Source organism: Colletotrichum paranaense (assembly GCF_030867605.1).
Source record: "Colletotrichum paranaense strain IMI 384185 chromosome Unknown Scaffold_4.1, whole genome shotgun sequence".
NCBI lineage: Eukaryota > Fungi > Ascomycota > Sordariomycetes > Glomerellales > Glomerellaceae > Colletotrichum > Colletotrichum paranaense.
This window is the reverse complement of record NW_026848962.1, coordinates 642,522-666,233: the sequence shown is the minus strand read 5'-3', so window position 1 is coordinate 666,233 and position 23,712 is coordinate 642,522. Positions and strand designations below refer to the sequence as shown.

The following is a 23,712-nucleotide window of genomic DNA, read 5'->3' as shown; positions in this document are numbered from 1 at the left end:
CATTTCTTAATAACACTTGACCAATTACCTGCAGTGAAGCAGTATGTATCGATTGAGGCCGATGGCCAAGGCATCGATATGGTGCAATGCAATTACTTTGATAGCGCCGCTCGGCTCACAACTCTGCGCTCCGGACTTCGGCGTGGCTCCGCGCACGTCGGCACCGGCGCCGGTTATGGCGACGTAAATTGGACCCCGCTCGTTCGACCTCCCCTCATCCAACCCCCATGGAAGCAATCCTCCTCACCCCCGTGCCCCCACATAATTGACATGACGTGCGTGATGAATGGAGAAGGGGAGACGATCCGTATCGGCGGCCAAAGGAATAGCCGCGATAAATCTCCCTCTTCTACAGATTGAGTAGCCTCCTTGCTTTCACACACTCTATCCTCATTGTAAAGTCCGTTTTTGGGGAATATCGCGCAATTGCATCTTGGGTTTAGCTACTTGCGAATACAAGATCCTACTAAAGGAACGGGCTCTCAGATCCAAGCAACTTGACACGGGCGTTTTGAGACATCTTCATCCGCAGCATAATCGCATCACCGTTGTACGCATACTTGTATAGACAGACAGGTCATCACCAACTCAACTCAACCTCGAACGTCAAACACAGCACCTCACGAATCCCCAACTTCAGCAAACCACGGACCCCCAAAAAGGAAGAATTAGCAAAGAGAAGAAAACACAACAACAACAACCACCACAATGTCCCCAGCATCCCTCCACCAAGGCGCCTCAAAAGGCTTCGCAGACGCTGCAACCTACGACGCCTACCGCCCCTCCTACCCCGCCGCCGCGACCCAAAAGTTCCTAGAGCACCTCCGCCTCGCCGACGTGCCGCACGCCAAGATCCTGGACCTGGCCGCGGGCACAGGGAAGATGACCGAGGTGCTGGCGGCGCGGCACGAGGGGTTCGAGGTCGTGGCCGTGGAGCCGCACGAGGGGATGAGGGCGGAGCTGGAGAAGAAGGGGCTGAGGGGCGTCGAGGTGAAGGATGGGTTCGCGGCGAGGTTGCCGCTTGGGGAGGAGTGGGGGGATGGTGCTGTTGTTGCGCAGGTGAGTTTTGATGCTTCTTTCTTGGAAGTTAATGGGGGGTTTTGTTTTGGGGTGCGAGGAATGAGATGGAAGAGCTTGTGCTTGTGTTGGGGATTGATAGCTGACTTGTGTTCTACACAGGCATTTCACTGGTAAGACGATCCATCATCTGAACTCAGGATTGTGGACAGAAGCTCATGATAAAGCATAGGTTCGCAACGACAGAGTCACTAAAGGAGATTCATCGCGTCCTGAAGCCGACTGCCGTGCTTGGTTTCATCTGGAATATTGAAGATTGTAAGTCTTCCCGCTCGTTCTCAATCCTCAGGAGACACATACTCCGTGTTACGCGAGGACGCACAACAAAAAAAAAGAGGAATGCTAATGAAATCCCACGCGATCACAGACAACAAGCCAAAGCACTGGAAAGCAAGCACGCCCTGGGAACAGTCCCTCAACGAGCTCGTCTTCACCCTTGGCGGTGACGGCCAGCCGCGCTTCCGCGACTTCGTCTGGAAGGACGTCTTTGACAGCCAGCTCGACGCCAACCCGCTGCGCGCCGTCAAGGACGTCGTCCTCGAGGGCGGGCGCAAGATGCCCCTCTTCAGCGTGCCCGTGGGCGAGGAAAAAGTGCCATTCACGGTCTGGCTGACGCCCGAGGCGGTGTGGAATCGGCTGCGGACGCTGAGCCAGGTCGCGGTGCTCGAGGGGGCGCGGGCCGCGGCGTTTAAGGCCGAGTTTGATGCCATTCTAGGCGGGGAGAGCGTGGAGAGGAATGAGAAGGGGGAGGTTGCCTTGCATGGGGTTACGTATTTTGCGTGGACTTCGAGGTTGTAGCCGTGGTCAGATGGTCTGCATCGTAAGTGGGGGGTGCTTTTGCTGTTCTGGTCAGACGAAGGCGAAAGGGTGCAGAGAACGTTCGGCCATATGGTAGAATTGAGGGTATATTTTCTTTTGCGTTGGTAGATCTCATGAAGGACGCCTCCCGAGCACTCTAGACTCGTTCATAGACCTCTTCGCTAGTGGATAGAGTCCAGTAACCGATCCATTGTTGACATCTTCATCCGCGCCTCCTAAGAGTCTGCCGAAATGTACATGACTGCACTATCTGTCAGTTGGAATGAATTGAAAATGGGATGGAGTGAGAATCACCGTTGTTTCCTCTCACAAATGCGTCGCCGTATGACCGCCTCTTGGTGCCGTTGACGTACTCCTCCGTCTTCTCCAGGGCGATGTTCATGTAGCCATCAACGGACTGAAGCTCACCTATCATGAACGTATACGGTCAGAGATTTCTCACCACATCAAGAATAGAGCCTGGGCTCATCTCAATTTTGGTAATGACGGCTGAGGCACTCACCCTTGTAGACGACGCCCGAATTGAGCTTCACGGTGACGGGGTTGCCGATGATATCGCTGAGGAAGCTGGAGGGGTCCTTGCCCTCGCCCTGGCTGATGTTTCCGTTCTCCATTGTCGTTGTCTGGATGTTGTGAGATGGATATGTGTTATTGGAGAGGGCTTCGGGATGTAGGTTGTTCCGTGGCGAGTTGACGTGACGGTGGGTGGTGGTTGAGGCTGTGGGACGTCAAACTGGTGATGATGTTGGCAGAATTGCTGGCAGCTGGCAGTGATGGTGTTGACGGCTGCCCTCTGTTAGAGCATCGAAGGCCTGTGTACCTGGGGTACCTGGATTGCACCTGGCGTTAGCTTTTCCCAGGGTCAGCTCGCACTGTAGGGCTACCCGAGCAGCGCACACTCCAAGCTGAGCAGCGTGCGAAGGCGAACTCCATCCCCCTCCAGGTCCTCCCCTGGGGCCCTGGTAAGGTGGGACCAGCCGAATCAATCTTTTTGCTCTCACCACGGAAACAATGGCGGCCCCCCCAAATCCCAACCCAAATATTTGGTGGTGGTGCGCGAGCCAGGACGCCTCGTCGTCCCCCTCTCCCCTTCTTCTGTCGCATTGTTCGTGATGTTTCTACCTGCCGCCTTCTCCTTTGGGCCCAGCCTCTGGCGCCTACTCTGCATGGCCTGACCTTTTCTCCGTTACAGAAAGTTCACTTACAAAAAAACCACAACGGCCACATAAAGTCGGTACAGAAATCACCTCATCCAAATTCCTGCGCCTTGGACCCTGTAAATTGCACCGAATCGCATAACGAATTCCGAGTCCAAATTTGCCCCGCCGCTCAGTGTATTTAGAAGAAACGTCCGCTTGTGAGCCATGGCAGACGCAGCTAAACCCAAAAGGCGCCTTCCCTTCAAGCCCACCGCTTTGCGACAAAAGTCCGACCCGAAGCCCGCGACGCAGAAGAACGACAACGAAGAAGAAGACGACGACGACGATGGACTCAGTCTGTTCAAGCGCTCCGCCGAGTTCTTCCCCGTCGCAGTCGCCGAACAGGAGCGGCGTATGAAACGGAAGCAGGCGGAACGAGAGAAGAGCACACAAGCGCGCTCGCCAGAGCGCGAGACGGAGCCTGCGCCGAGAGCGAGCGAGGAGCCTGGCAAGACCGACGTTGAAGGGGAAACAAGGTACGCTCCCAACACATATTCGCACTACCACCATGGCTGTCTTCTGACACCAATTTCCACCTGTTAGGGAACCCGGCACGCCGCCATCCAAACGCTCGCGAACCAGCGACGAATCCCCGCAATCGAGAACAAAGCAGTCGCCTTACAAACGCCGCGAAGGCATAGAAACACCTTCGAAGCGCTTGACCCGCGCCGCCGCCTCGCGGACGCCTCGGAAGCAGGAGGTGATACCCCACAAGCCCGTCATCGCGATCGAAGATAGCGACGAAGACCTCGACGACGTCGACGATGTGGCCAGCGACGATATCTACGAAGCGTCGCCCGTCCGCAAGACGCACCGCCGGAGACAGACTTCGGAGCCCGAGGTGTCGCCTCTCATGATTGACTCGGACGACCCCTTTGTAGAAGGAATGGACAAAGACAAAAAGTCATCTGTCGCAGGAGCGGCAGCGGCACCGGAAGAAGAGGAAGATGATGAATTTGAGGAATACGTCCGACGCGCCATGGAGCGTAAAAAGGCTCTCGAGCAGGACGAGAACCAGCTCGTCAACGTTTTCGTCACCTCTGATATACCAGGCACCAGGGATCGGCAATTCCGCTTCACGCTTGCCAAGCCGCTCAAGGTGATTCGTATGAAGTGGATTGAAGTCCAGCTGGAACGTATTGAGATTCCTCGCTCGGAAGTGGAAAGTGTATTCCTCACATGGCGCGGTCATGAGCTGTATGACACTACGACACTGCATAGTCTCGACCTGGAGGCTACGTTCCGCAAGAACGGCGGCGGTGGTGGCGACGGTGGAGCAGATTTGTCCGAGGGCTTCAAAGACGATGACTGGACAAACGTGCATCTGCAGATGTGGACGCGCGAGTTGTGGGAAGAGCACGAGAAGCAAGAGGCGCGGAGGAGGAGACACGACCTCGGAGACTACTCTGACGACGAAGGTGGCGAGCAGGGCGATGGCGCGGATGCCATCGAGCCAGAGGTGGAGCAGAAGATCAAGGTTCTCCTCAAGACCAAGACGGACGAGCCGCTCAAGACTTCGGTGAGGCCGTCGACCACCATCGGAACGCTTATGGAGTTGTTTCGGAAAATGCGTGGGTTGGCTGAGGACGCGCCCATCACGCTCATGTTTGACGGTGACGAGCTCGAAGAGGAGATGACTGTCGAGGAGGCTGACATCGGCGACATGGAAACGATTGAGGTCTACATAAGATGAGGTCTCATGATTTACACGTCGGCCGAGATCAGATGAGGATGTCAGCCTCAGCCTTTTTTCTCGTTGAAACAAAGTGTCACGGCCCGGAATGGCAGTGGCTCGAGTCTGGATATCTGGGGAAAAGGGGGCAAAGATGAGGCCCTTGAGGAGGGATGTAATTCAAGATACCCGGGGAGTTTTTAGCGGTTTTTTTTTTCACGGGAGGTAGCGTTAGCATGGAAAGTTGAAAAAGCTTCTTGAACCTCTTGATATTGAGTTCGTTCATCTGTATTGGAACGGGACCGAGGTGCCCCTATTTTGAACCTACCCCCCCACCCCCTTACGGAGAAACTGTGCCTCACTTACATCGCCAACTCATCTTTATCAAGCCATCGAGCACTGCACATGGAAAATTAGATCATCAGCCATGTCGTTATGTCATTCTGTTGATTTATCATTACTCATCAAAGCCATGCCCTTCCTCCGTGTTTCCGACAGACAAAACCATCTCGTACAACATCGAGAATATAACTCCAAAACCACCACACCAAAAACCTCAAATCATCAAAGATCTCTGCAACCCAATTCTCCTCACCCATCACTTTCCCCTCCGAATCCCTCACCTCCCACAGAAACCCAGGACACGTCTCAGCCATTCAATGCTTCTCGCCGCAGCCGGGGCATTTCTCCTTGCTCTCGTCCTGCGGGAAACTCCACATCTGTCCGGCGCTGGCGTTCCTCGTCTGGGCCGCGAAATCACTCTTCTCGTCCCTGTTACCCGCCGCCGCATCCTCCGGGTCCTCGTACTCGTCCTGCCGCGCCGTGATGCTAAAGTACCGACTGGCGTTGTACTTTTCGCCCAGCCGCTTCGCGACGTCGTTGGCCTCGTTGAGGGAGACGAGGCGCCGCTTGTCCGGGTTTTGCTCCTGTACGGCGCGGACGGCGCGCCACGTCTTTTGTTTGTCGGTGAGGCGGGCGGAGGAGTTGCCATTGCCGTCCGCATCCTTGACCTCCTCTTCATCATCGTCCTTCTTGACAAAGGACTCGACGGGCCGGCTGACAATGGTCGAAGGGTCTTGGTTACTCTGGAACAGCGTAATTGGGCTCGGCGCGAGGAATTTCTCGCCCGTGACGTTCTCGCGCGCGATTTCGGCGGGGGTGCGGCCGACCGCGTTCTCGCGGTAGAGGAGCTTCGGTCTGTAACTCAGCAAGGCCTTTGCGAGGACGGCGTCGTGGGCCATGACGACGGTGTGGAGGGGCGTATCGCCCGCGCCGTTGAGCATCTCGAGCTCGGCATTGCCGCCGCTCGAGGAGAACTCGATGAGGCGGGCGAGAACGGCGAGGATCTGGGCGTTGTCCGCGTAGTTCTTGCTCGCGACCGGGTTGTAGTGGTACGTCGTCCGGCGCGAGTTGCACACGGCCGTGATCCAGGCGTGGAGCGGCGTCGTGCCGTTGTTCTCGGACAGGTTGTTGCGCTGCTGGGCGAGGTGCGGGCGGATCCCGGCGTCGACGAGGTCGAGGACGGGCCCGAGGCGGCAGGCGCGGGGCATCCCCTGGAGGGCGGCGTGGAGGATGTTGTCGCCGGCGTTGTTGCGGGCCATTTGATTCGCGCCGGCTGCGATGAGGGTGCGGGCGAAGTCGAGGCGGCCAAAGTGGAAGGCGAGCCAGAGAGGGGTGTCGCCGAGGGTGGACTTGTAGTCGAGGGAGGCCGGGCAGGCTTGGGCTAGGTATTTGATGACTTGGTTTGTGGCCTCTGTTGGAGGTCCCATGACGGCACAGTGGATTACCAGTTCATCTGGATTTTCTGTGTTAGTGACATTAGGAAAGGGGTATGTGAAAAAGGGTAAACTCACTCTGAATGCCTAGCCACTTGGAGATGGCACGGTCGAAGCCGCCCGGTGCTTGGCTGAGATGCTTCAGTCTTGAATCCTCGCGGGCTGCCTTGGACTTTCCAAAGTCTACGTAGTGACGATGAGGTGCGTCGCCGAGGAACCACTCGACGGCATCAATGTTGCCAGCCATGGCGGCGTGGAGCAGAGGCGGCGTCCTGACGCCGGTGGAGCGGACCACCATGTTCCTCCCGGCCGTAGCCCAGTCCTTTCTGTTATAGAGGTTAGCAGGCTGATGATACGCGGGGGCGAAAGTGCGTTTGTGAGTTTCTCCTTACCTCTTCCTGCCATAGACTGACAGACCCAGGTAATACTTGGACTTGCGTTTCATCTCGACGCCGCTCTTCTTGACCAAATCATCGAGTGGAATGCCGGCACCGGTGCGGCTGATAATCTCCGCGAGAGCCGCCGTCTTGCCGTGCTTAACGGCCCAGAGAAAGTCGCCCTCAGGGAACTCGAGACGGCCAGTCCTGCCATCTTCCTCATCCTGAGCCACGCCGGCCCCGCTGATGAGCTTCTGGCTCGCAAAGTGGCTGGCCATATCCAGAAGAGTCTTGAGCCCCGCAAGGTCGTCATGCTGCAGGACGAACTGGAAGAGCGTCTGGCTCGAATTCTTGCAGCTGCGCGCCTTGCCCTCCACGGGCTTGAAGGTGTGCGTCTTTTGGCCCAGAAAGTCGAGCGGCTTGGTCGTGGATTTGACCTGCATCGACACCTGACCAATGTTCTCAATGGTGAACTTCTTGTCGACAATCTCTGAGATGATCTTGGGGTCGTCGTTGGACGCTGCATCGCTCTCGTAGTCCTCGTCGTCTTCGTCCTCGGGACCGCCTGTATCCAGCTTGTACCGCATTGCGTCCCGATCTTCCGGTGCATACTGGGCCATGACGATCTCGAGAATCGCGTGGGCCACGTCGTGGTGGCCGCGGAGGTAGGCTAGCGAGAAAGGGGTGTTGTCCTTGCTGTCGTTCACTGCCATCTTGAGAGGAGGCTCCGCCTGATCCTTGCCCCAGGCTTGGAGTGTGAGTGACTTGATCTTTTCCAGATCGCCAGCCCAAGCAGCCTCAAATCTAAGCAGACGTTAGTAAATAAATACCGAACAACAAATAATGTCTTGCACTTACAGCTCAAGGTATGCAGCCTTCCGGACTTCCGTGACATCAGTAACGTTACGGAATGAGAAAACGTAGCTGTAGTTGTAGAACTTCTTCTGAGACTCCCAAGGTCTGTTGTGCGACGTGGGGTTGTTATCCGGAAACTTGATGTCGGGATGAATTTCCGCAAAGGTCTTGCCGCCCTTGTCGATTATGGCCTTCTCCAGCTTCTCAAGCGAGATAATGACCTCCTTGATGGCCTCGACCTTCTCCGGGACGCCCTTGAGCTCCTCAAAGTCCTTCTTCGCCTTCTCGTAGCTCTCCACTCCTCTCTTGTAGTTGACCCTGCGCCAGTAGATGTTCTCAGAAATCTGCCAGTGCTGGTAGGTATCTTCTGGGTATCTCGCAAGGAACTCGTCCATTCCGGCGGACAGATGGGGCATAACCTGTGTGAACTTGTCGCTCTTGAAGTCGCGAAGCTTCTTGAGCTGCTGCTGCACGAGGTCGAGAGCCGTCTCTCCCTTGTTGTACGCGCGCTGGTAATCGTTTTCGATGGCGCGGTACGAGTTAGTCGTCATCGTATTGGGGTCCGCACCCTTCTCGATGAGGTTCAGAGCAATATCCGGATTGGTGCAGTTCTTGATTGCTACGATCAACGGCTGATCTGTGTGTTGGTTGAACTGCTTCTTGTTGTCCTCATACGAACCAAGTCGGTTGTTCGACTTGGAGAACTTTGCAGCCTTCAGCCAAACGTCAAAGTCGATCTGCGGGTTGGCGCCGGCCTCAAGCAACTTGAGCACAAAGACGGAGTCGCCGTTCTCGATGGCTGTGTGGATCGGCGCGATAGCCACCGGGTTCCAGTAGCTGGCGGCGAAGACCATGTGATTGAGTGCTGTCTTGAGTCCAACCTTGTCGTTCTCCCATAGGGTGTCAATCATCTCCTGGTTGCCGTTCTTCACGTAGCGGTGGAACGCTGTACATCCGTTCATGTCTGCCTGAGACGAGGTGGCGCCGAGTTTCATCAGGAGAAGAGCCATCGACTTGGCCTTCTCAATGGGTAGAGAAAGGGCGAGGGAGAGCGTCAAAATGGCCGCGGTGGGTTGCTTGTCAGAGTTGAGGAACTTGACGGGGAGGATAGCGTCGCTGCCGTAGTCACAGAGAAGCCTAACGGCATCTTCGTGTCCTTCGGAAATGGCAAGGTGCAGAGGCGAGCAGGGCAGATCCCAAGCCAAGACGTCAGTCTTGAAGAAATCGGGCTCGTCAGTCGAGTCGTCTTCCAGGACCAGGTCTTCCTTGCTCTTTTCATTCTCGTCCTTGACATTGACGAAAGACCCGGTCGCCATAGATGTTGCATCTGCCTCAGTGTTGCCCGCGTCCACCATCTCAATGTCATCGTCATCTTCAGAATCGCCGTCCGTTTCAGCATCCATATTTTCGTCGTCCTGCGCTTGAGACGTCTTTGGATCTGGTTGGTCTTGAAGTCGAGTCTGGATTGCTTTGCGACGGCGATCGGCCTTCTGTTCCTCCTCCTCTTCGTTGGTAATGCTCTTGTCCATGAGGATCCTAATCATGTCAGCGTTGCCGCGCTCGGCCGCAAGATGAAGAGCCGTTCTGCCGTCAGCAAGGCGAGCAGTTAGGCGCGAGCCAGACTCGACCAGACAACGGACGACCTCGGGCGTGGAGCTGATGACGGCGAGATGGAGAGGCGTGCGTCCCGTGTAGTCGCGCTTATTCGGATCGGCGCCCTCTTGGGACAGCCAATCTCGGACTTCCTCGACGTCACCGTCAACGATACTCTGGCAGAGACGAGCCGTGTTTCCAACATAGGCCATGTCGGTCCAATCATTCTCCGTTAGGGGGTTGAAAGAGCCGATCTGCTGCCGACCAGGATCGTCAATCAAGAAGCTAACCTTGCCTGAGATATAAATCTCCGCCTCTTTCTCAGCGACTTCGACCTCTTCCGGTGTCACGGCCTTTGGGCAGCCGCCGCAACAGTCTTCGATAACATCCTTGACACGTCCAAAGAAGGCAGGGTGGCGGTGAAGATACACCTCTCTCTCTTCGGGTTGGTTCCATTCGGCGTTGAGCACTACATGCTTGTTAGTGGACCGCTTATAATCAAATCGTGCTGTGACTTACAGAGATCCCTTGTATAGCAGAGCTTTTCAATCTTCTTCGCGTGAAACCTGCCTGATGTCAGACTCTAAATTCATCAGGCGATGGAGAAGCTAGAACATACCCGTGACCATATGGCACCGTGAAGGTATGGTAGTTGGACACATCATTCTCGTCAACCCAGTCGGCAACCTCGTCCTCGAAGTTGTCCTTGATGTTGCCATGCAGATGATGAGGGTTGAACCGGTTCGTCGTCGGTCTGCCTCTCTCCTCTCGTCGTTTGTTGAGATATGTATCTCGAACCGACTGGGTGGGAAGTCGTTCAAGGACGAGAAGACGCGCGAGACCCAGAGTCCTCTGGAAGCTGCGCTCAAAGATGGTAGGATCGATGCGGCTGCGATCAAGCTCTGGCCAGTAGACCTCAAAATTGCGGTGGCTGTACTTTGAAAGTCGGTTCTCGTAGGAAGGACTCCTGCGGGTGAGGTCGATGTGGTTGACCTGAGTGATGAAACTTCCCAAGGCTCTAGGAGTCACCCAAACCTGCTTCCCATCGTACGCACCGCCGGCTGCATCGATATCGAAGCCGGTGAGAATTTCACCAACAGACCTGTTTCAAGGTTAGCCTCGTGCTTGATAGTCACTTGGAATCAGACACATCTGCCGGTCTACCTACTTGTACACACGCAATACGATCTGGAATGGCGGTTAGTGCCGGTGACTAATAGCACGAAATTGTGGCAGTCCTTACCTGAATATGACGAGTAGGGTACTGAGAAGCAATAGTGATAGCGTACTTGGTACGAACTACCGTGACCTCTGTCAAGATTGCATCCCGAACAGAGGCCTCAATCTCCTTGATCTTCTCGATGGCCTCTTCATGGGTAAGGCCGTACAAGAAAAGATCCACATCAGACGCCGGGCAGAACTTCTCGTGGTAGTACTCTCGAAGCTTGCGCTTGGTCGTGTTGAACTCTGGCGGAACAGGGAGAAGGGTGTTGATGACTGACGAACCGGCAGCAACGACGTTGTCCCAGTTCATATCGACAAGAGAAGACTCGGAAAAGACGTTAAAGTTCTTTTGGAAATCCTTGAGGCCGGAGACGACAGCGGGCGAGCCATTAGCACGGCGCTTGTTGTCCGGGAGGGCCATGATGTAGCGGTCCTTTTCTTCCTGCGTCTCGGCGGCGAGGAAGCGGGCGCGGGTCCTAATGTTCTTGGTGTCCTTTGTAAAGAGGGGCACGAGGTTGATGTGCGGATCGTCGAGGGCGGGATTCTTGCGGTCCTGGGCAAAGACGGAGCGCAGCTGGGCCTCGTACTTGCGGTAGGGCTCTAGGATCTCGACCATCTTCTTCTCTGGATGGTCGTGGATGTAGTTGACCAGGTCCCCGTGGGGAACTGGCAACTGCTGGAGCTCTGGGAGTGACATTGTGGAAAAGTATTGGGATTGATATTTGATTGAGTCTGTGAGGGGATTGCTTTTATGGAGTGACTCTTTTGGTCGTGTCGTAAGCAGTGCCAGGAGTCGAGGCGTGTAACCCAGCTTGAGCAAGAGGAATTCAAGCACAATAGATCCGTGGGCGGGGTAGACGATCAACGATGTAAGCTTGTCAGATGAGGCTGGGAGGATCAATTGGCAGACAATGGAAAAAGGAGAGAAGAAGTCATGAGGATGGAAGTTCACAAGAGATGCGTTTGAGAAGAAGATGAGGAACTGAAGCTATCTTATAATCTGGAGGGCGCCGTTTGGCGCATTCCTTCTTGACCGTTTGTTCTCGTAAAAAGGAGGGGATGAGGATTTTAGATCGTCCCAGGCAAGACCATGTCAGATGCAAGGTACCTTTTTCGTGTCTTGTCTACCGTAGAGGTACATAAGCCTAGCGCTATAACGGATGCGTCCTGTCATCAAACCAGCAGCTCAGCTCGGTACCAGGGCTGCTGCGAAGTGGTACCTTTACCAACCACGAGACTTGCCTACATAGACGAAATTACATCCAATGGGTGGAGGGCCAAAGTTCCATGGCGAAACGAGAATCACGTATGGGTACAGGCATAAAAAAAAATAACTGTGCCGCATGAAGCTGTCAGGTAGTTTAGGCAGGATACGCGCTCCAAGGGACGAAAAGAGAGAGCTCTGACACGCTTCGGGGCATGCAGGGGGGTATGTTGCCTAATTCGCGGCGAGGTCTTTGACACGAAGTCCAGTGACCGCCGTATGGACCCACTATTTTCTTCCCGCCGTGGTCCGCCACTGCCCGCTGTTGCCTGCCTGGTGCACTCCCCATCCTTGACACAAAACTCAATTGAGTCGATTCCAACCTCATGAACGACATCCGAGGCCGGCTGCAGCCTGGATCATTTGCAGATCTCGAGTATCTTGATAAGATGAATTTAGCAAAATGAGATGTTGTCTGGACTCACCAGCATGTCAGTCACCGGTAGTTGGGAATAGCTTCGGGTCATCTGATCTGTGTCACTGTCCTGCCAGGCAGAACCATGGCCTAGACCTTGCTACGTGGTTTCTTCATCTTAGGAAGTGAACTTGCGACAGGACTTTCATCTGTCCTCAATTCTTTCTGGGTCACATCACTAGATTCAAAGTCGTAATTTCGATCATAAGTTCCAGAGCCAACATATGCAGAGGTACTTCGAACATTCCAATTCTCATGCCACCTGCCGCATGCCAAACCCATATCCTGTATAGGATCCAAACAGTCCGGGACAATCATAGATTATTCAAACAGAAGAAATCACCGACTACGCAGGCTCGGTCTTAGAAAACGTAAGCTCCGGTGTTTCGTCATGGGATTGCTCCGCGAAGTCAGCCATCGTACACACTCACTTGATATTCGAATCGCCGAGCCAACGACTCTTGATTACTATTTTTTCCAGATAACCAGCCACTGTAATTCTCATAGGTCTGGATGGGGTTTCGAAACCCGGTATTCTCAACCACGCACTACCTATACTAGCACGACTCAGTGGGAAAGCTTTCTCGCTACTGCAGCGTGGAGCAACACACGCGCGAAGGCTAAACTATCACTCGTTTATCTTCGTCTCGAAGGGATAGAGCGAACAGAGCCGACAAAGTCAGCCATCGGCACATAAACTCAAGTTAACGATCTTGCGTTGCAGCAAGAAGGGAGCTGATGTACCCCCCTTACCGGGTACTTGTGTGCGAATGCTCTTCATTATAATTATCAGACTCCCTCCACTTAACCGAAATTCCGAAATACTCCATTGACCTTATGCCGAAGTGATCGCTGCCGCCCTCTCCAAATCAGGTACTCTTACATGTTCCCGACCATATACTTCCATCATCCTCGAGCGCTGTCATCATTCCGTATCGTCACAGCTAAACCCAGGCACATACTCCATTAAGATCCCAGAAACCTCCAGCAGACGATTGTCCACGTCTCCTCCTATTGGTATTTGCACCGTGCAATGTGCCTTGGGCAATCTGATACCCTTCTCCACGCCCATGCGGGATTGCAACCGATTCAACCGCGCATTAGCAATCCCATCACACTGAGACTGGCGGATCACCTCCTCCTCGAGCAAGTTGACGGGCTTCTTCTCCCCCTCGCCTCCAGCCTCCTCATCCGCCTCATCTCTCTTGAAATCGTCGTCCTCCTCCTCATCGCTATCGGATCCCCAGAGGTACTCGTTAGCGGCGCCCCGGCGGACATAGTCGACAAATTCCTCCTCAAACTCTGGCGTCCACGCGCCGAGTCCCCGGCGCTGCCGCGCCCGTTGGATGCACGGCGAGAAACGGCGGTCAAAGAGCTTGAGCACGGCCTTGAACGGCGTGCCGGAGGGCCGCAGGACGGCGACTTCCAGGACGGTCCAGTCGGACGGTTGGAAGACTTGCGCTATCACCATGCGCAGGTTGCCTTCAAAGGGTGCCCGGCCGCCGACGGCGGTTCCGGTGATGATGTTGCCACGATAGTATGGATTTCTTTCACAGGAATCATCAGCAAATTTAAGCCAGGATTTTTTCGTCAATCGTAGGTAGCTCACGGTGAGTATGCCATCTTGAGCCAGTTGACGATGGACCTGTAGAAATCTCCAGCTCCACGCGCTAAGCCGAGGAAAAACCTCTTGATGGACTCCAGAATGGCCGACATTGCTCCGGCCCGAAGCCTCGTGCTGAAAATTGTCCTATCAAAAACACCTTGGCCTTGGCGTGTCGTGTGCTGAATGGTACAATGTGGACAAGATGTAAGAATGGCGTGAGGGCGCAACGTGGGACTAAAAGTTGGGATGAAAAAAAAAAATAGTCGCAAAAAGGGCGCTGGGGCATTGAAGATGTACATAGTGGAGGACCCTTGTCTGATATGCCCGATTGGGTAATTAGCTAGAGCTTGTGTGGAGACGTGCTGCAGAAAGCATTGACGCCAAAGTTGACGCTAGCGGCACGCTTACCGAGATATCCCAGCCTGCTGGGTCAGTGGTGAGTCTCGGTGTGGCCGGCGAGGTCTAAGTTAGAGTCGAGAGAAGGCCACTTCTGACAACTCTACACAGGTGCCCATCAACTGGGCGAACATACTTGCAAGGGAGAGTTGTTGGAAGGGTATCTCCTCACAAACGCCGCACAGACACATCTCATGGAAAACACGCCATCACCTCCCGCATGAAGTTTCATGACACTGCAACGGAAGGCCGGCTCCACACACCCAACTTTCCACGTTTCCGGCCGGGAGGAAGGGCAAAAGGGTCCCTTTTGGCTAGTACTTTTTCGTCCCAACCGACTTGGATGTATTTCGAGAATACCATGTTTGAAAGTGCAATTCCATCCACAACCTTTCCTCCGAGCTTCCTGTTTTTCAGCTTCTTGTGCTCCGCAAACGAGGCCCGGTATCCCCTCCATAAACGCCTCATAATGCTCCAATATCCAACGTACACACAGTCTCTCTCCAAATATACACAATGAAACTCTCCATTCCTTTTAGGTACCCATGAAACCTCCCTCCCGTGTCTGTAAGATGACGACGTTGAAAAAAGGATTCAGCACAGCCATCTCGACGCCGCAAACCCAGCCACGAACCCGCCCAACACAAGCGAGACCCCAATCGCCACCGTAAGACTCTCGCTGACCTCGCGGTCGATCCACCGCTGTCTGAAGCTGAACTTGCCGAGGCGCATGTGGAACATTTCTTTGACGTCGACTTCGCCCTTCCAGTTGGGCTTCACCCGCATCGATTCGCGTTTGGAGAATTTCCTCTCCACTCTTTATGTGTTTAATCGCGTCTGGTTAGTTTCCCGTCAGTTTCAAAAGTGAACAAAAAAAAATAGGGGAAAAGGAGAGATCGAGACCGTGTGAGACTAGGAAAGGGATGGGGAGGGGAAGAAGGATCGGTAGAGGTGGGACTTACACCAGAGACAAGCAAATATCTCCCTTCAACTTGGCTTTGAGCTCCAGATCGACATCCAGATTCAGCCCAATTTGCAACCTCACAGGCTTCTCATCCCGGTCCCCGCCTTGCCGGGGAATCACCACCGTCGTCTGCCTATTCAAGTTCCCGCCTTTGCCATTCTTGTTATCAATGCTGATGCTTCCACCGCTGCCATTGAACGCAGACCGATCATTGCTGTTGCCATTGTTGTTGTTGTTACCGTTCCCATTCCGGTTCCGGTTTCTCCGCCTCCTCCTCCGGCCTCCGGCCCCGCTACCTGTACCCGTACCCTCACTCCCGCCCCCATTCACGCTGACGCCCGAGTCGACGGTTGAGAACCCCGTGCTGGAATCGCCCACGCTCGAGACCGAGTCGTCGGCGCGCAGGCCCAGCTCGGCGAGGATGTCGTTTGCGTCGGGGTTGTAGGTAGATGGGCTTACTGGGGGCGAGGCGTAGCGCCGGTGGTGGGCGTGGGGGTAGGTTGTCATGATGCTTCTTGGAGCCATCTTGTGTCTTTTGAGTTGGTTTTGGATGATTCGAGTAAGAGACGTCGTGAGGCTTGATTCGTCTGAATCTTTGGCACTTGCGGTGCTGGATGACTCTTATCTCTCCTCTGATGACCTGGTCACGACCGAGTATCGAAATCGAACGCCAAAAAGGCTCTGTCGGAGAAGAAGTAAGTCGTGAATCAATATTTGGTACTTAATGGAGGCGATCACTTAGGCAATATGTCTATTATATACCTGTCCAGTTCTTCTCATAAACCAAGCCAAGGTACCTACCCCATGAAACCCCTCGCCACACCCAACAGAACACCAAAAGACCACATTCCCTGAGCCCTCGTTTCAACAAACCCAGTATCTACCACATCCACGGCGAAAACACTAAAAAGACTGTCACAAATGGACTAAACTCGACTTACACGGGCCTCCTCCAACACTAAAGCACCGTCACGTGATGGGTCGATGGTGGAGAAGGACGGGTGAGCAGCTCGTACGATGCCGCCAGACCCTGAAACTCGTAAAAGCGACCCCTGGAACAACCATATCCATGATCCCTTCCCCAGAGTCCAGACTGCACTCAAATTTATTGTCCTTCCGTTGAATAAACGAACCAGGATGTAATGCTCATGGGATTTCGACCCATCCTTACCGGGATAACTGAAAGAGAGGGTCAAACGCTTCTTCACCGATCAACGACCCCTATCGTATGTTTGTCAGAACCCCCGTCAACCCCGTCAAAACGTAGGGAGGATCATTCACAGACGCAGAAACTCAGGTTGGTTGACTGACCAGTTGTTCTATTAATCCTTTCTAGATATATTCATCCGTTTACCAATGCAGTAACGTTTTTTGCCGCACGAAAAAATCGACAACTGATAACAACCAGATCCCACGGAAGCAATATTCTTCTTCCGTTTTGCGCCGCGCCTAAAACCGCCGCAACTCCATCCATGTTTCTGTAACTAAAAGAAATACTCATATCCTTCCTCTCATCGCATTTGAGATGGAGAGTTCTCGCCCCCTGTAGAGCTTTGACTGTGAATCTCAAGTTGTTGAGGATTCTAGAACCTCTTCATCCCATTTTGTTTTCTCCGCATTCATGCGATGGCCTCTCGACCAACGCAACATAGAAAGGCCCCAGACCGCATTTTGCAAATCTCATGCAGTCCGATGTCGAAGCGTCGGCTCCGCCCACAGTTTCTCTCCCGGTAGTCGTTGATGGCTAGCACCACCTTTTCAGCCATCTTCCTCCCTCGTCCGATGATAGTTGGGTTTCCCTCAAGTACTGAGCAGATCCCGAACCGACATCCCCCGCCCAGCACCTCTCGCCGGATTCACAATACCACCAGCACCAGCACCGCTGGCACTCGCCTCCCCAACCGTCCCCCTCCGATCGCTATTCAGCATCAACAATGCAGCCGTCGCCTCGTGGTCCAGATCGCGATCCCGCTGCGGCGCCAGCGCGGGACTCGTAAGCGCTGAAAGGCTGCCGTATCCGCCGCCGTACGTCTGCGGCCCAAACGCGGGTGACGTCGTCGTCGAAGTACTATAGCTGTAGCTGTTGTGGCGCGGGTGGTCCGTCGAGACGGACGAGTAGGAGTCGTGCCGGTGCCTCGAGTCCTGCGGTAAGAGGGCGGGCGATACGGACGGCTGTTGGGAGCGGGTATGAGGAAGTTGTTGCTGCTGTTGTTGCGGATATAGCTGCTGCTGCTGTTGCTGCTGCATAGGCGGAAAAGTGGGCGACGGGGCCTCGGAGTCGGTCATCTCCACATCGTCCGGATCTTCTTGGTATCGCGGCACGAATTGCGGGATTTGGCCCCACGGCTCGGCGCGGCTGCTCCCGCCGGAAGGCGTCTGCAGGCCGGACTCGGCGGGTGAACGGGCCTCGGAGGCGTCGCGTTGGGCTTTGAGCTTGGAGACGCAGTCTTCGAGGTACCTCACGTACTCGATTGATGCCTGAACCCATTTCGTGATGATTAGCGAACTGGCAACGGACGAAATTTGAGTGGATTCCCCAACTAACCTGTAAGATTGCCAGCTTGTGCATTTCCCCGGTGCAAGCCGGAATCATGCCCTTGAGCACGGCGAACTCCTCATTCATTTTTGATCTCCGGCGCCGCTCAATCAAGCTGTGCGCCGTCTTCCTCGCAATCTTGCGTCCCGCCGCGCTTGTCGCTGACGGCGCCTTCTTCTTGCCCTGCGCCGTGGAAGCGGAGGATGAGGATGACCCATTCGCCGCCGCCGAGCCAGCCTTCCCTGGACCCGCAGCTCCGGACTTGGCACCGGCAGCCGCCGACGGGGCGTCCTTATCCTTGGCCTTGGCCTCGGCCTCGGCCTCGTTCTGCTGTTGAGCGCGCGGCTTCATCTGGATAATCTTGCGTGACCTAGTCGGCGGCGGCGGCAGCGCGAAGCTCTCGTTGGAAGCAGCAGCCGCCGTCTTTTGGGCGGCCGAAGAGCGCCGGCGAGACTTCACGGTCTCGCTGGGCTGGACCGGGTACGGCTTGTTCGCGCTGACGTGGGGAGGCGAAATGGGCTGAAAGCTATTGGTGTTGGCCGGCGACGTCCTTCTCGTGTCTTTTGGGGAGACCCTCGAGGCGTCCTGGACGATTGCGGGCGGCGGCAGTTCAAAGGATAGCTGGAGGGAGGCGAGGTCCTTGGAGCCGTCTTGGCCCTTTATGTCCGTGGAGGACGCGGGCGTGGGTAATAATGTTGGACGCGGCATTGTGTGTGATGTGCGTTTGTGCGTGTGAGTTGTGAGTGAGAGACGGCCAACACGAGAGGAAGACGACGAAAGGTATGAGCGGACTCTGAGCGATTAACACGAACAGAGATTCCCCAACCGGACAGGAGCTAGATTGAGAACGGGAAGCCGAAGTTTGAGGGAAATTCTCGAGGCTCTACCGCTGAGGGACAAATTCGGTTGACGTCTGTTTTTGAGGCTGTGCCCGCGGGCAAAAGACGACGGTCGGTGTAGCAGCACCAGAGCTGTTCTGGGCTTGGCGACAGATGCAGAAGCGCCCCCGGTTGATGCGAGGTGTCTACCAGAAGGGATGCAAATCCGATTCGCTGGCACAGGTTCAGACTCGAACTGGGACTCGAGAGTGAGAAAGAGGCACGCGAGTCTCGAAAGTAGAGGTAGCTGGGGGGGCTTTCTCGTGGAAGAAGAAAAGGTTCGTAGGAGAATGTAGAAGGGGGAAGGAGGCAGAGAGAGAGAGTAAAGGTAATGAACTACAGATACGGCGCACGACCGCCACGACCTTGGACTGACTCTCTCACTTTTCTCTCTTCGCCATCCTTGGCCTTGTTCGTCCTTCTTGTCTCTCGTGCCTCGCCTGTCTGTTCTCTATCTAACTACAAACCCCCGGACCCGTGTATCCCGTAGCTGGCAATCTATCAAGGCACTCGCTCGCCTCAGATAGCCGTCAGCCTCTTAGCAGCCGTCTAGCCACCCACGCCCCCCCTCTTCCTCATAATGGCCGGGGAGGGTGGTGCTTTCTCCCGGCATAGTGTCAAGAACCCTGATGGAAGTACCTAAAGCAAGAGAAGGAGGGGTGATTTTGCTCGACGAACTAGCTTGGAGGACAGAGGGCACGCGACATCCCCCCAGGCCAGAAAGGAAAGGGTCTCCCAAAGGGAAAACCCCCGTAAACACAAGCCGGGAGAGTAACGCAAAGTGGACGCAAGAGATACATACAGCCTGGGGGAGAGGAAAAAAAGAATAAGACGAACGAAAAGAGACCAAAGAGCAGAAAGAGAAGAAGATGGTCCAATCAAGAGGGCGGACATGGACTCCTGGGCGAGAAAACGGGCACGAGAGGGCATCGAGGGTTCAATGGCGTTGAGCCAATCAGAGAGGCGGATTCGAGCACATGGTGTTCCTGAATGGCAACTGAGCAATTGCTCCCCCGGCGCCAAGCCGAGCGCCCGCACGCAAGGTTCACTCTTACACACTCCCCCTTCAGATTTCAGATGAGAATCAGAACCCTCCCTTCAAGACGCACGAGCTCACACTTCCAGTGGACGCAGTAGAGAAGCTGGCTGGTCAAATGAGATGGTCGGTAATTCTCTCCCACAGCTGCCAAGGCCATGCCTACCTACTCACGCTACAACCTGTGGATGTCTCTTAGTCCAAGGACAAGAGGCACGAGGGTAGGCGTTGCAGCGGGTCTATGAAGCTAAGTTTCCGATTGCGACTTTGTCTTTGGGGTCGAATTGAGGAATCCAGAGAGAGGCACGAGACATGTGCTCAACGTACCGTTGGTCGAAAGAAAACTCACCGGCTCGCTCTTACACCACTGGGTCCTTCACCAGTGAGCCGCGTTTCCGTGCACTTGTACGAAACGTCCCGGAACCCGTGGGAAATCCCACCTTTCTTCCCCAGCCTCGCGTGCCTGGGCAAAACGTGCCTCTTGTCTGTATCTGTCATTGATGGAGCTGACGTCCCGGTGTTTGAGGTTGATTCGCAGAGCTGAAAGGAGGGTTTGAGCCTACTCGACTCGTACACACACACACACACACACGACCTATCCGTCCCTACGCAGTAGCTATACTGGACAGATGACGAACCGGACCCCTGTCCTCATGTAAAGTGAGCACGTGGGCAACTCTTGTCCTTCGAGTTGACCCTTCACATCTTTTCCACCTCTACGACCACGTGAGTTCGCCCACTCACTCGCACTCGCACGCGCACTCTGTTGATGAACCTCCCACTCCGACTCGGGAGGTGTACACAGTAATTCCCCGTTGACCCATCGCCCGTATCGCGGGATATCCCAATTTCGACTCCCATCTTCGTGCGAGTTCGATAATTGCCTCAGCCTTTACCGGAATAGTCAAATGCAGAAAAGAGGCCGCCTACCGCATCTTCTATGAGGGAAATTCTCCAAACGATGCAAAAGCTACCCTTCGTACCCTTACGTCCAGAGTGAGCCGCATAGCCGCCAGCTACCTTGGGTCATGATCCGGATTACCTCTTTCTGTCTTCTATCCCTCCCACGGCCTCCGCTGCATCATCCCTCCTTCTCCTTCTGCTTCAAGTGTAGTGAGAGGTAAGCAGGCATAAACAGGGAAAACCGGGGACCCAGAAACTCTATAAAAGAGGAGCCAACCGCCAGCTTTACATACATACGCCAGATGGCTGTTCTCCAAGCACCCAACTTGGGGCTAGCGGCCGGAAACCAAACCCTTGACCCGCTGCGTGCTATACATTGGTGGGGGAGATCCAGCAAGAAGCTTGGTTCATGTCACCACCCCTCCACCTCCATCTTTGCGACCTTCATCCGTTTTCTTGGGTTCACGAACGCGCACGTGACAGTTCAGTATAGCCTTTCGAGAATGAGAGCTCGATTGGATGCCTTTATTGAGCTTCCTGGGTCAAGTTGACGGCACAATCGTTTACTTACACCGGACCTGAGAAGCAGTCATGCTTAGGCCGGACAGCACCAGAGCCGCCACATCACCACACGTCCGGGAAGTTGGACTTGATGCGACCTACGGTTGTTTTATCTCATTGAGGTGTGCTAATTAAATAGACTCGATATTTTCATTTTAGACCGTAGAAAATGCTCGTAAATGCTTCACTCATGTCGTGACGAGTGTCAAAAGAACCCAGATATCCCATACCGTCGCCCAAAATTGACAGAACCGTAAAGGAAAAGACTCCGTCACAACGTACATCTCTTCTCCTCCTCAATGACACCATTTTAAACCTCGTTACTCGGGTACGCAACCTTGGTCGTGGCCGCAAACTCCTCCTTGATACTCCTCAAGCTCACAAACCGGCTCAGCAAGTTCTGGCTGCCCGCCTTGTCGTTCGTCCCGCTCGCCCGGCCGCCGCCAAACGGCTGCTGGCCCACCACGGCGCCCGTGCTCTTGCAGTTGATGTAAAAGTTGCCCGCCGCATTGCGCAGCTTCTCCTCCGCCACCACCACCGCGGCGCGGTCCTGCGCGAACACGGCGCCCGTGAGGCCGTACTCGCCCGTGCCGTCAATCAGCTCGCACACGTTGGCAAAGGCGTCCGCTGGTGCCGAGGCGTCGTCGTAGGTGTGGATGACGAGCACGGGACCGAAGAGCTCAGTGCTCAGGAGCTTGTGGTTCGCATCCGTGGTGTGGTAGATTGTCGGGTGGACAAAGTAGCCCTTTGATGAATCGTACTTGCCGCCCGCAACGAGCTCGAGAGACGAATCGCTCTTGGCAGCATCAATGACACCCGACAGCTTCTTGAACGAGGCGTCGTGAATGACGGGACCCATGAAGTTGCCGTGGTCCGTCGGGTCACCAATCTTGATCTTGTTCACCTCGGCAATGAGACCCTCCTTGAACTGCGGCCACAGCGACTTGGGTACGTACGCCCTCGATGTGGCGCTGCACTTTTGGCCCTGGAACTCGAACGCGCCACGGATGGTCTGCTTCACGGCGTTGTCGACGTCGGCGCTCGGGTGGACAAGGTGGAAGTTCTTACCGCCCGTTTCACCGACGATACGCGGGTACGATGCGTACCGGCCCTCGGCAACGCCCTGGCCGATGGCACCGTACAGCTTGCGGAAGATAGCAGTGCTTCCAGTGTAGTGGAGTGACGCGAATTTCTTGTGCGACAGCACCTGGTTCGTAATCTCCTCGGGGTTGCCGGGCACGAACTGAATGACATCACGGGGCAGGCCGGCTTCGAGGAGGATGTTGTAGACGAGCCAGTTGGAGGCAATGGCGAAGTCACTCGGTTTCCAGACGACGACGTTGCCGAGCAGCGCGGGGGCACCGGGGAGGTTGCCAGCGATAGCGGTGAAGTTGAAGGGGCTGACGGCGTAGACAAAGCCCTCGAGGGCCCTGTACTCTACGCGGTTCCAGACGCCGGGGCTGTTGTGCTGCGGCTGCTGGGCGTAGAGCTCCTCGGCGTACTGAACGTTGAAACGCAGGAAGTCGGCCAGCTCGGCCGCGGCGTCGATTTCGGCTTGCCACGCGTTCTTGCCCTGGCCGATCATGGTGGCGGCCATGATGTCGTAGCGGTATTTGGTCGCGATGAGGTCGGCGGCCTTGAGGAAGATGGCGGCGCGGTCGGCAAAGGGGAGGGACTCCCAGGCGGGCTTGGCTGCGAGAGCCGAGTCGATTGCCTTTGTGACGTCGGAGGGCGAGGCCTGGTGGTATGTTGCTACGGTGGTGTTGTGGTCGGCGGGGTTGACCTGCTTTCCGGTGTCGCCCGTCAAGATCTAGGGGACATTATTAGCTTTACATGGTCGGATTGAGAGCTGTAGAGATGTGTAGGCTCGACTTACCTCTTTACCGCCAACAACGATTGGCACCTCCAAAGGCAGCTTGCTCTGAAGGGTCTTTACTGCAGCATCCAAGCCTTCACGCTGGGCGGAGCCCTTGACATAGTGGTGCTGTGATAATTGTCAGTCAAGTGCCTCCTCACCAAGCTTATCCGGCGTTGTAACCTACGTTGGGCTCGTTGGAGATCTTTGGGATCTTAAAGGCAGCAAACGTCGCCATTCTGGTGGATGTCCTCGTCGCAGGAGCGGACAGGCGTGTTGTGAGTCTGGTGGTCGGAACTGCAGAGACGGTGCGTCCAAGGGATGTGATGCGGGAAGAGCTTCGAAGCTGGGAGTTGAGAAGCCCAGTTGCTCGTGTGGACGCCATGATGGGCAGATATGACAGCTTGGTGCTGTGCTGTGTGAACAGTCTTCTCTATCGGATTGGACGTGACAGGATGGCGAGGCACACACACGCAGAACAAAGTGATGAGCTGTGAGCGATGTGTTGTATGGGTGATGGGCAATTGGTTCGCAGAAGACGGGAGAGCAGGTGACACTCGGGGAAGAAGAGAGCAAACGGCGAACCGACTGGCTATTAAGTTTTTTGTAACGTCAGGAAACGTAATGGGAAAAGAATTTGGACGAGTCGTGAGACACGGAAATTGTTCCCTGCCACTTTCTGCCTACAGATATTGTACCTTCCCAGC

The 23,712-nt window shown here is 55.0% G+C and overlaps 8 protein-coding genes across 8 annotated transcripts; 2 read left to right on the top strand and 6 right to left on the bottom strand.

Annotated features, from left to right (window-relative positions):
* Window positions 1-708: 708 nt before the first annotated feature.
* On the top strand, window positions 709-1,875 carry CPAR01_05192 (methyltransferase; the record flags this gene model as incomplete). Its single annotated transcript, XM_060489471.1, has 4 exons — window positions 709-1,059; window positions 1,180-1,190; window positions 1,250-1,335; window positions 1,445-1,875. 4 exons carry the CDS (start codon window positions 709-711, stop codon window positions 1,873-1,875), a joined length of 879 nt encoding a protein of 292 aa, XP_060350937.1.
* A 236-nt stretch (window positions 1,876-2,111) lies between these two features.
* CPAR01_05191 (U6 snRNA-associated Sm-like protein LSm6) lies at window positions 2,112-2,510 on the bottom strand (the record flags this gene model as incomplete). Its single annotated transcript, XM_060489470.1, has 3 exons — window positions 2,112-2,137; window positions 2,191-2,304; window positions 2,399-2,510. 3 exons carry the CDS (start codon window positions 2,508-2,510, stop codon window positions 2,112-2,114), a joined length of 252 nt encoding a protein of 83 aa, XP_060350936.1.
* A 750-nt stretch (window positions 2,511-3,260) lies between these two features.
* Window positions 3,261-4,788, top strand: CPAR01_05190 (uncharacterized protein; the record flags this gene model as incomplete). The annotated part of the gene is made up of 2 exons (XM_060489469.1): window positions 3,261-3,571; window positions 3,639-4,788. 2 exons carry the CDS (start codon window positions 3,261-3,263, stop codon window positions 4,786-4,788), a joined length of 1,461 nt encoding a protein of 486 aa, XP_060350935.1.
* A 635-nt stretch (window positions 4,789-5,423) lies between these two features.
* CPAR01_05189 (uncharacterized protein) lies at window positions 5,424-11,288 on the bottom strand (the record flags this gene model as incomplete). The annotated part of the gene is made up of 8 exons (XM_060489468.1): window positions 5,424-6,562; window positions 6,621-6,868; window positions 6,935-7,723; window positions 7,778-9,836; window positions 9,887-9,933; window positions 9,987-10,469; window positions 10,536-10,555; window positions 10,611-11,288. 8 exons carry the CDS (start codon window positions 11,286-11,288, stop codon window positions 5,424-5,426), a joined length of 5,463 nt encoding a protein of 1,820 aa, XP_060350934.1.
* Window positions 11,289-13,195: 1,907 nt separating this feature from the next.
* On the bottom strand, window positions 13,196-13,986 carry CPAR01_05188 (uncharacterized protein; the record flags this gene model as incomplete). The annotated part of the gene is made up of 2 exons (XM_060489467.1): window positions 13,196-13,817; window positions 13,880-13,986. 2 exons carry the CDS (start codon window positions 13,984-13,986, stop codon window positions 13,196-13,198), a joined length of 729 nt encoding a protein of 242 aa, XP_060350933.1.
* An 880-nt stretch (window positions 13,987-14,866) lies between these two features.
* On the bottom strand, window positions 14,867-15,761 carry CPAR01_05187 (uncharacterized protein; the record flags this gene model as incomplete). The annotated part of the gene is made up of 2 exons (XM_060489466.1): window positions 14,867-15,089; window positions 15,235-15,761. The coding sequence occupies 2 exons, from the start codon at window positions 15,759-15,761 to the stop codon at window positions 14,867-14,869; spliced, it is 750 nt and encodes a 249-aa protein (XP_060350932.1).
* Window positions 15,762-17,036: 1,275 nt separating this feature from the next.
* On the bottom strand, window positions 17,037-18,480 carry CPAR01_05186 (helix-loop-helix DNA-binding domain-containing protein; the record flags this gene model as incomplete). The annotated part of the gene is made up of 2 exons (XM_060489465.1): window positions 17,037-17,714; window positions 17,782-18,480. 2 exons carry the CDS (start codon window positions 18,478-18,480, stop codon window positions 17,037-17,039), a joined length of 1,377 nt encoding a protein of 458 aa, XP_060350931.1.
* Window positions 18,481-21,460: 2,980 nt separating this feature from the next.
* CPAR01_05185 (delta-1-pyrroline-5-carboxylate dehydrogenase) lies at window positions 21,461-23,390 on the bottom strand (the record flags this gene model as incomplete). Its single annotated transcript, XM_060489464.1, has 3 exons — window positions 21,461-22,960; window positions 23,027-23,134; window positions 23,193-23,390. 3 exons carry the CDS (start codon window positions 23,388-23,390, stop codon window positions 21,461-21,463), a joined length of 1,806 nt encoding a protein of 601 aa, XP_060350930.1.
* Between the last annotated feature and the right edge of the window lie 322 nt (window positions 23,391-23,712).